The sequence below is a fragment of the Triticum aestivum genome, chromosome 3A, assembly GCF_018294505.1.
Source record: "Triticum aestivum cultivar Chinese Spring chromosome 3A, IWGSC CS RefSeq v2.1, whole genome shotgun sequence".
Lineage (NCBI taxonomy): Eukaryota > Viridiplantae > Streptophyta > Magnoliopsida > Poales > Poaceae > Triticum > Triticum aestivum.
In genome coordinates this window covers 695,114,568-695,124,919 of record NC_057800.1, presented here as the reverse complement: position 1 = coordinate 695,124,919, position 10,352 = coordinate 695,114,568, and the positions used below count along the sequence as shown (strand labels likewise).

Genomic DNA, 10,352 nt, shown 5'->3' with positions numbered 1-10,352 from the left:
TGAGATTTGAATGAACGGTTAAAGAGATAAAATATTTTGAATAACGAATCTATAAAAAAAACTCTCTGATTGTGACAAATGGAGCATATACAATGCGTCATGTCGTAACCTGAGAAGGGGGGAGTGATCTTTACAAAAAGTACTCATTTATTAGTGAAGTCGCTACAAACTTGCAACTTCAAGTGAACCGGGAGCAACCGGAAAATAGCTAAGACAAAGCCGCACACACACTGTTGCTCATGCCTGCAATCCCGGTAGGAACGTTGGAATTAGAGAAACGTGTGGGAGTTAATTCGAGTCGCATCAAGCTCGGGTGGCAGGTGATTCATCACATTTTTCTTTGGAGGCTTCTGCAATGGTGTCGGAGGCAGGTGACAGGCTATGTGTCATGCCCAAGGGATTCGTCGAGCTTGGTTGTAATTTTCTTGCTTGACCGATGGTCTTTTTCCAAAGGCTAGTGTTATGCTATCTTTCTAGTTTTATCAAGTTGTTGTGTACGTAACTTGTAACTTGACCTCTGTTATATGAATGAAACTCATATTACCTTGCAAAAGAGGGAGTAAATCGGAGCGAATTTTCTGACACCAGCTTTCTTCTTTCACATCAGTTGCCTAGCACTTGCTAGCACCGTGTAAAGTTCAACAAACAGAAAACACACACAAAAATGGCTGCAACAGAAGGGCATTACATCGATGTCACCGAACAAAAGCATGAAATAAGCCAAATTGGTTATTTTAGCAACAAATAATCCAGTTTTTTAGCAAATCAAATAAGCCAGTTAAACCACCTCGGCACCTCCCCATCACCTTATGCACTGGTTTGCCAATCGGCGCTCACACGCGAACAACATTTGGGCAGGCCCATTAGGCACATCGCTCGGCTACATTGGCCTCACTCCATAGCCAAAGATTAATGTCGATATTGCGATGTCAAGGAATGGGGGATTTGGCGCAGTGGGAGCAGTTTCCCATGATCATGTAGGGAATTTCTTGGGTGCCCCAGGACTGATTTTTTCAATCATCAATGATCCAACGACCCTTGAAGCATTGGCGGCTAGGGAAGCACTGGCTCTAGCTTCGGACCTGTATGTGCATCGGGCTAGTGCTATCATCGGACTACAGTTTTTTTTTTGCGAGATCAATAAATGACCAAAAACGGAACCTTCTAAGCTAGAATTAGAAAGACAAAATAAAGCAGTTGATGAGTCGGACTGGTAGCGCGGCAGGCTTTGGAGTGGTGATACATAAAATAATAGAGTGGTCATCTTCTTTTGTTCCTTCTATTTTTAAGCATGAATTTAGGCCGTCGAATGTGGAGGCGCATAATCTTGCAAAGCATGTACTTAAGTTGGGCGTTGATCGCCATGTTAGGTTAGGCCAACCCGGAGATCTTGGTTTCATCACAGTAAACATTGCAATGACATCTTAATAAAGCTTTGTGAGTCTAAAAATAAAAAAAAACTTGCTTGCTGGTTCATTGTTAAAAAACAGTAGCCAATGGTTCTGAAAAATACAGTTAACCGGTTTTTAGGATATATTTCAAAAAAACACGGATTTGATTTTTTATGGATTTAATAAAAGTTTCATTAATTTTAAAATGGTTCCAAAATTTAAATGAATTTGAAAATATATCACGAATTTCGAACTGGCTATGAATTCGAAACAAATCAAAAAATTGAAATATTTACTCCAACTATAAAAAGGCTCATGGATTTGAAAAAAAATCATAGATATGAAAACAAATCACGAATTAAAAAAAAGTGTGTCAATTTGGGATGCAATATCATAAATTAGAGAAAAAAATAAAAATCTTAAAAAGTTGACAATTTTTTTTAAATTCATGAATTTAGAAATAAAAAAGGGAAAACAAAGAACACACAATAGGCCGCCTTGGGCTGCTAGCCCAGTTAAACTATATCGGTTCTTCATATTACGCCCACCTACTTGGCTCGGTACAATAGCCTCATATTTTTATTTTGAAATGATAATTTGTATTTAGTAAAATAAAAAATGTATTGTTAAGATCAGTAACAAATGTTCTTCTTTTTTACATGCTCATGTTTACAAATAAAAGTTTTGTATAATATGTTTAAAAACAATGTTGATATGTTAAAAAATAATTCATGTGTTTGGAAAATGTTCGTGTATTTTCTAAAAAAGTTTGTTAAAAAAGGTTGCATATAGTTTGAGGAAATTATATTTATGTGTTTGAAAAAATAAATTGAAACTAAATAAAAAATAATTAAAACACAAAGAAAGGTTAAAATGAAAAGCGAACCAAAAGAGAAAAAAAGGAAAAATATGAAAATAGAAATAAATATCTAAAAAGAACCTAAGGTTCCTTTTTCTGCCAGACGGGCCGCGTTCTGCCCACCTTGGTCCATCCACCCAACTTTTTTTTCCGATTGACAAGTGATGATTCGATTCAACCATCATAATTACATGACCAATAGGGTACAGGCATCACACCTTCCCTTAAAAATCGTAATCACCATAGTTACATGTGTCACACCTTCCCTTAAAGAATCACAATCACCATAATTACATTCGTCAATGGGCGTCACACCTTGCCTTAAAATCGCGTCAGAAATCACCTGCTCGAAAATCACGTCGCAAATTGTCGCCATTGATCCGCAACCTCCGATGTTGCGGAAACGGAACGACACGGCCTGGATGCCACCACCGATGTAGTCGTTGTCACCGCCACACGCCTCGACCGCACGCCTGGACGACATGGCGAATCTCTGCTTGTAAATGTTGTTTCCTTCATTTGATCGGATTCTTCTCTCCCCGTGTATGCATGCCATGACTAAAATGCATCCTCTCAATCTTTTCTTCCAGACTGGGTCATCGACAACGTGCCGCTGGCTAGCCTTGGTCTGCATGAGGTCGTTGCTCGTTCTCCGTAGCATCCGTGCGGTCCATCTGTTCAGCCACATCTCCAACATCCTCTGCGCCAAGATAAAAAAACATGAAGGATGACAGGTTCTAGCTTCGCTAAGCAGCAAATGTACCAACCGATGGCACTCTTCTGGGCAGTACTGCTACGTGGTAGTGATTGCCCAATGGGCATTGGCATGTGAATTGCTATTTAGTTGCACCAAGTTTGCTAATTCTAATATGTTTTCTCTCTCCAAAGATTCTAATCAGTTATACATGCAGATCCTCTTGCATCTTGTGTACTGTCAATGCATTATCGTCCAGGTTCGCCGGAAAGGACAATTACCACATCAAACCCTATGGCATGATGAAACTTACCATCCGCACAATCGGCAGAGAGGGCGGAATTGGGCCCTGTTTAATTGAAGAGGGAAGTTAATCTTTATGATCCATTTGAATCGAGGATTGTACATCAGATCAGTAGCTAAACACAAAGGTATTGTAAGTCACATCGGTATAGTGGATGTACAATGCGACACGAATTTTAGTAGTTCCTATCAGTTGACGTTGGAGTGTTCTATTTTTTAGAATATAATTTTGCATAATCAGTATGCATCTCATTAGAATGAGAATGTTACTAGGTCGTTATCTATTTCCCCCTCTAATACAATTTAGTTGTATTGATGTAGCATTCCACATTTCTACCAATTGAAGAATTTGGCAGTCTTTTTCCGGAAACAATGAGCCTCCTCGTCTATTTTCATTATAGAAACCATTTTCAAGAAACAAAGGATTTGTCCCTGTATATTATGCTCTTATTGTGCATTATAAGATTTGGCTCCTGTGGCAACGAACGGACACATACCTAGTAGAAATAAAAGCCCCGCTAAAATACCAACTGTAGTGTTTAAAAAAACTACTCAAATGTGCCAGCCCATTGAAGTGCACCTGTGCAGTGACGAAGGAGTAGGATTGAAATAACTATAAACATTACCCTTCCAAATCCACCACAAATGGACTCATAACCCCTTCAACTCAATTTGGTATAATTTTCACCCTTGAATGTCTAAAACCATATAAGAGCATCTATAACCGGACACCCCATATGCCTGGGCGACCTGCCCAGTCACTGTCCGAACGCATATCGGATCTGTTGCCCACCATGACGGAGAAGGCCGGAATTCGCCGAAGAGAAGCTAGGGGGTGGAGGGGAGTGGAGTGGAGTGGCTGGGGTTTGGTTCGGAATGCAGACAGAGATAATTATATGTGGGGTCTGGACAACCATACTGGCTGGATACGACGTGGTGGACGCGCCCGTGCACGTCCGGGCATCCCCATATATGCCCCATATATGGGGTGAATATTGGAGTTGCGGTTAGCCCAGACGTTTGGCCGTTTGGGGCGGCCGGTTGGGTGGCATCGAGAGGTCTAGATCCGTCGACTGGAACCTTGTCCCTTGCGGCCCCGAGGAGGAGATGGCCGTACGTCTGGCTCTCTGCCGCTCCCAGTAGAAATTTGCCAAACCGCGGGCGGAGTCGTTCCGACGGGAATCCATTGCGTCCACGCAAATGGCGCATGGATCCACCGGGGACGATGGCAGGAGGTGCCTAACAACCGCCTCATCGGATGCGGTGCGCAACCGCTGGCGCCCAAACCCCCGGGTGGGTGCAACCCCTTCGGTGGCATGCCGTCCCCGCGGGGTCACGCTCTGAGCTGGAGGTAAACGCCGGCATGGCTTACAGCCTGTACGCTGCAGATGCGAGGCATGCATGCCTGTCGTGCAAGGAGTAGGGCATGGAGGCCGCGGCAACCCTTGCTACCGAGGCAGCAGAGGCGGAGTCGCACAATGCCGAGCCGCAACGCCAACCACATCCATCATCGATCTCACGTTGACCGGCAACGTTGAGGCCACAGGCTCTGACGAGGAAGAGTAAGGCATGAGAGACGACTGCGCCTCGTGTCTCATGCGGACCTGTTTGTGTCCCATGTCCCACTATACCTCACCAGTGATCGGACCTTCACTTCGCGGGTCTCACGACCGTCAGACTGAGGCACAGAGGGAACAAGAAGGACGGTAGCTGGGGAAGATTTAGACAAGGTTTTATGTTGCATGTAATTATATGAATTTGATGGTTTGAAATGAGGTATCCAGTAGTGGAATTGAATATCTAGACGTATCCACAAACGTTTAGGGTGGACGGATTTTGCTAGGTCGAGTTGTGGATGCTCTAAAACATGCTTTCGAGTTGTTTCAAAAATGAATATAAGTAGTGGTTTTGAAGTTAGAATGTCAAAATCACGGGTGGTCTTGACATTTCCCCCCAAAAAAGGCGGTCTTGACAACTTACCAGCGCGTTGACTCCCGCAAGATACAGGAGGAGCCGTTGATTAGGCTCGGTGGCACACTCGGCCAAGCTAGGCCATACCAAACCTTTTGACTTCAGAAACAAAATGACATTTCATCTAAGCAAAAGAAAAAAAAAAGTTCAAACTAATGCTGCTGGAGAAAAGAAAAGGACGTTCACATGCATCATGAGCCACCATCACGGCATCGTCCATCCAGTCCCCATCATCACGGGATATCATAGTTTTTGGTACGGACCCCAGCCCGTGCCTATCCTCCACCTCCGAAACTGGCAAACAATCGTCTCATCTGAAACCACTCGGCCGTCCCGCGTCACAAAGTCGCGGATCATGGCGCAAAACAGTACCCAACTAAAGCGAAAAGCTCGCCAAGAAACCGGCCAAAGCGCTAAAGCGACCGCACACTGCCTGCCACCAGCGGCAGCAGAAGAATAGTACCCCAACTCGGAGCGAAAGCAAAGCTTGCCGGCTTGATCCTCATCCTCGACCGGATGCCATGGTTTTCACCGGCACGAAACTTCTGAATCTTTCATGGTGTTTTCGGTTTTCTCGCCGAGTGGAGCTGCGCTGAGCTCACGTGTGACATAACATCACACTCACACTCACACCCACCAAGAGCGGCCAGGACGAATCCCAGTGATGTCTCCCTCTCGGTAGCCGGCCTATATATACAGGCGCACGCCGGCAGCAATATTCGGCAGAGAAGCAGGACGGTCGGCAATGGCTTCTGCGGCCGTCTGCTCCCCTAAGCAGCAGCAGCGGCAGGAGGAGGAGAAGGACGGTGGGGTTGTTAAGATCGGCCGGGTTGACGACGTGCAGGAGCTCCAGAGGGCGTGCGTGGACGACGTGCCGGAGCGGTACGTCCGGGACGGGGATGACCGGCCGGGCGGTGCCAACGTGTGCGCGCACGCGGAGATCCCCGTGATCGACGCCGGCGAGCTCCGGCGCGGCGGCGGCGATGTGGACGAGCTGGAGAAGCTCAGGAGAGCCTGCCAGGAGTGGGGCTTCTTCCAGGTACGCACCAATCGATATGGCCACTTCATCAATCATCTGTCACGTGAAAACCAATTATGTGACGTGTACATGTAGGTGGTGAACCATGGCATCGACGGCGAGCTGCTGGACGAGATGGAGAGGTTGTCGAGGGAGTTCTTCATGCTGCCGCTGGAGGAGAAGGAGCGGTACCCCATGGCGCCGGGCGGCATCCAGGGCTACGGCCACGCCTTCGTCTTCTCCGAGGACCAGAAGCTCGACTGGTGCAACATGCTGGCGCTCGGGGTGTCCCCGGCGTTCATCCGGCAACCCAAGCTCTGGCCGACCACGCCGGCCGACTTCACCGACACCCTCGAGAGGTACTCCGCCGAGGTCAGGGCGCTCTGCCATCGTCTCCTCGAGCACATCGCCGAGACGCTGGGCCTGGCGCCCGGCACGTTCGCGGGCATGTTCGGCGACGCGGTGCAGGCGGTGCGGATGAACTTCTACCCGCCGTGCCCGCGGCCGGACCTGGTGCTGGGGCTGAGCTCGCACTCCGACGGGAGCGCGGTCACCGTGCTCCAGCAGGACGCCGCCCGCGCGGGGCTGCAGGTGCTCCGGCACGGCGCCTGGGTGCCCGTCCACCCCGTCCCGCACGCCCTCGTCGTCAACCTCGGCGACTCGCTCGAGGTGCTCACGAACGGCAGGTACAAGAGCGTGGAGCACCGGGCGGTGACCAACGGCGAGCAGGACCGGCTGTCCATCGTCACGTTCTACGCGCCGGCCTACGACGTCGAGCTCGGCCCGCTGCCGGAGCTCGTCGCCGACGGGGAGGCCTGCCGGTACCGGAGGTTCAAGCACGGCGAGTACAGCCGGCACTACGTCACCAGCAAGCTCGAGGGCAAGAAGACGCTGGACTTCGCCAAGATCAACTAGACCGCCAAGAACTACAATCCTATATTGCAGACATCATACTGAAGTTGATAGTGCGTTTGTGTACAGAACTGCTAAGTAATTAAGATTCCTGAAGCATCTGCTGCACCTGAATATACTGCAAGAACTGTATTCCTGGTACGGGAATGGGTAACAAAGCAACAATTTGCCAGTTAAAAGTACTTTTTTCTTGTCTTTATTGCAAGGTGGGGTTTTACTTTGGGAAAACACCATCAATTGGAAGTTGGTATTCACGTCAAAGGACTTTAACCATGATCATTCTTTTAGTCCATTGACAATTGAAAAGCAAACAATTTACCATCCATCACTAGGAAAAGGTAACAGCGGTGAGAACCAAGGCAAGAAAACCATGGGCTAAGCATCACTCTTGAAAATGTAAAGAGTTTCACCACTTCCTATAGAAAGAAAGTCCAATATGGATATGCTGCGAGGATCACTCAAAGTCAGACAAACAAGGTATAAGATCCATGCACCACTCATAATGGGAGCAGAGCAGGGTTTGGAATCTAAGAAATGCAAACAATTGCTAAAATTTTGTCTATTTTAAGCCTAGCCTAATAGCAGTTTCAGAAATTCTTAATAAATCCTAGAGGCCCACGCAGCCCATTCGTGCAAGGCAAGAGGTGAAACTAAAGTTTAGTCTCACATTGCTAGTTTAGAGGGAGTTGGACCTCTTTATAAGGGAGGTTCTTTCCCCACTTGTATGAGCATGAGAATAAGAGGGACATCCACGCGCGCTCCTCCTCCGCCGCCCGCCTCGCCACACCTCGACGCGGCGGGAATGAGCCAAAAAGATTTTTGCGAAAGTGGAGTTCGAATGCGAACGGTGCAGCCTGCTGACTGTTCGCTTCATCTCTGTCTCTTCGTTTCACCTCCCGTCGCTGCCCTCTATAAAAGGGAGGTCGCTCCTCCCAGAGAGACACACCAGAACTTCTCCTTCCTCTCGCCACCGGTTCCAATTTTTGAGTTGTTGTTGTCTTCCTCATCCCGACTTGCGGCGTGCACCGCGAGTCGGGACAGTAGGCCTCTGAAACCGCACCTTTTGAGTCTTGTACGGGAGAAGGGTGATAAGGTTTTTGGGAAGCGCTCGGCGCGACTACTGGTTGTTTCATCACGGACGATCCGGTCGCCGACGACTACTTCCCCGACGACGACTTCTTCCCCGACGTCCACGACCTCCTCGACGACATGGCAGGCGAGGACACCGACCCCAAGTACAGCGCTTCTGATGCTGTTGTCCCGTACGTGTTCTTCTCCTTTCTATTAGAGGTCCTGCTACAGTTCCTTGTTCTAGTATTTTCCCTAGGTATGTTAGACTCTATTTCATATATGCAACTTGTTATACTGTCTGCTCTAGGTATGTTTAGTTACAGTTCATATATGAAGATGTTGTTTACCTTCTCTTTGTTAAATCGCATGTCTTGTTTTATCACTACTATACTGGTCATGCTTTATCTAATATTTCTGTTAATAAAATCATTCGGTAAATTGCTCATATTTCCAACAATCCAAAAACCTTATTATAGGCAATTTACCCCGAGTGGTTTTGTTGCTTTCATGAGACCTCCTATGTTTGAGGGTATCCACTATAAGAGGTGGCGCGTGAGAGCAGTCTTATGGTTTCAAACTATGAGTTGCTATGACGCACTCTTGGCAAACCTGAAGGAGAGCTTGATGCTCAACAGGCACAAGCCTTTCAGAAAATGGATACTCTGTTTAAGGCTGCTCTCTTGAGTGTTCTTGGTGAGAACATAGTTGATGTTTATGCGTCAATTGATAATGGAAAAGATATGTGGGATACACTTGAGGCCAAGTTTGAAGGAAATATGCCCTAGAGGCAATAATAAAGTTATTATTTATTTCCTTATATCATGATAAATGTTTATTATTCATGCTAGAATTGTATTAACCGGAAACATAATACATGTGTGAATACATAGACAAACAGAGTGTCACTAGTATGCCTCTACTAGACTAGCTCGTTGATCAAAGATGGTTATGTTTCCTAACCATAGACATGAGTTGTCATTTGATTAACGGGATCACATCATTAGGAGAATGATGTGATTGACTTGACCCATTCCGTTAGCATAGCACTTAATCGTTTAGTTTGTTGCTATTGCTTTCTTCATGACTTATACATGTTCCTATGACTATGAGATTATGCAACTCCCGTTTACCGGAGGAACACTTTGTGTGCTATCAAACGTCACAACGTAACTGGGTGATTATAAAGGTGCTCTACAGGTGTCTCCGAAGGTACTTGTTGGGTGGGCCGCGCGCCTCCTCCCCCCTGGTCCGAATTGGACTAGGAGAGGGGGGGGGGCGGCGCCCCCCTTTCCTTCTCCCTCCCCACTTCTTTCCCCTTCCTAGTAGGAGTCCTACTCCTACTAGGAGGAGGACTCCTCCTTGGCGCGCCATAGGGGCCAGCCGGCCTCCTCCCCTTGATCCTTTATATACGGGGGCAGGGGGCACCCCATAGACACACAAGTTGATCCACGTGATCATATTCTTAGCCGTGTGCGGTGCCCCCTTCCACCATAATCCTCGATAATATTGTAGCGGTGCTTAGGTGAAGCCCTGCGACAGTAGTACATCAAGATCGTCACCACGCCGTCGTGCTGACGGAACTCTTCCCCGACACTTTGCTGGATCGGAGTCCGGGGATAGTCATCGAGCTGAACGTGTGCTAGAACTCGGAGGTGCCGTAGTTTCGGTGCTTGATCGGTCGGGCCGTGAAGACGTACGACTACATCAACCGCGTTGTGCTAACGCTTTCGCTGTCGGTCTACAAGGGTACGTAGATCACACTCTTCCCTCGTTGCTATGCATCACCATGATCTTGCGTGTGCATAGGAATTTTTTTGAAATTACTACGTTCCCCAACAGTGGCATCAGAGCCTAGGTTTTATGCGTTGATGTTATGCACGAGTAGAACACAAGTGAGTTGTGGGCGATATAAGTCATACTGCTTACCAGCATGTCACACTTTGGTTCGGCGGTATTGTTGGATGAAGCGGCCCGGACCGACATTATGCGTACGCTTACGCGAGACTGGTTTTACCGCCGTGCTATGCACACAGGTGACTAGCGGGTGTCAGTTTCTCCAACTTTAGTTGAATCGAGTGTGGCTACACACGGTCCTTGAGAAGGTTAAAACATCACTAACTTGACAAACTGTCG

General features: G+C 47.4%; 1 protein-coding gene across 1 annotated transcript; it reads left to right on the top strand.

The window, feature by feature from the left end:
* The first annotated feature begins 5,586 nt into the window (after window positions 1–5,586).
* On the top strand, window positions 5,587–7,345 carry LOC123063284 (protein SRG1). Its single transcript, XM_044487022.1, has 2 exons — window positions 5,587–6,257; window positions 6,333–7,345. The coding sequence occupies exons 1-2, from the start codon at window positions 5,964–5,966 to the stop codon at window positions 7,149–7,151; spliced, it is 1,113 nt and encodes a 370-aa protein (XP_044342957.1). The 5' UTR covers window positions 5,587–5,963; the 3' UTR covers window positions 7,152–7,345.
* The last annotated feature ends 3,007 nt before the right edge of the window (window positions 7,346–10,352 follow it).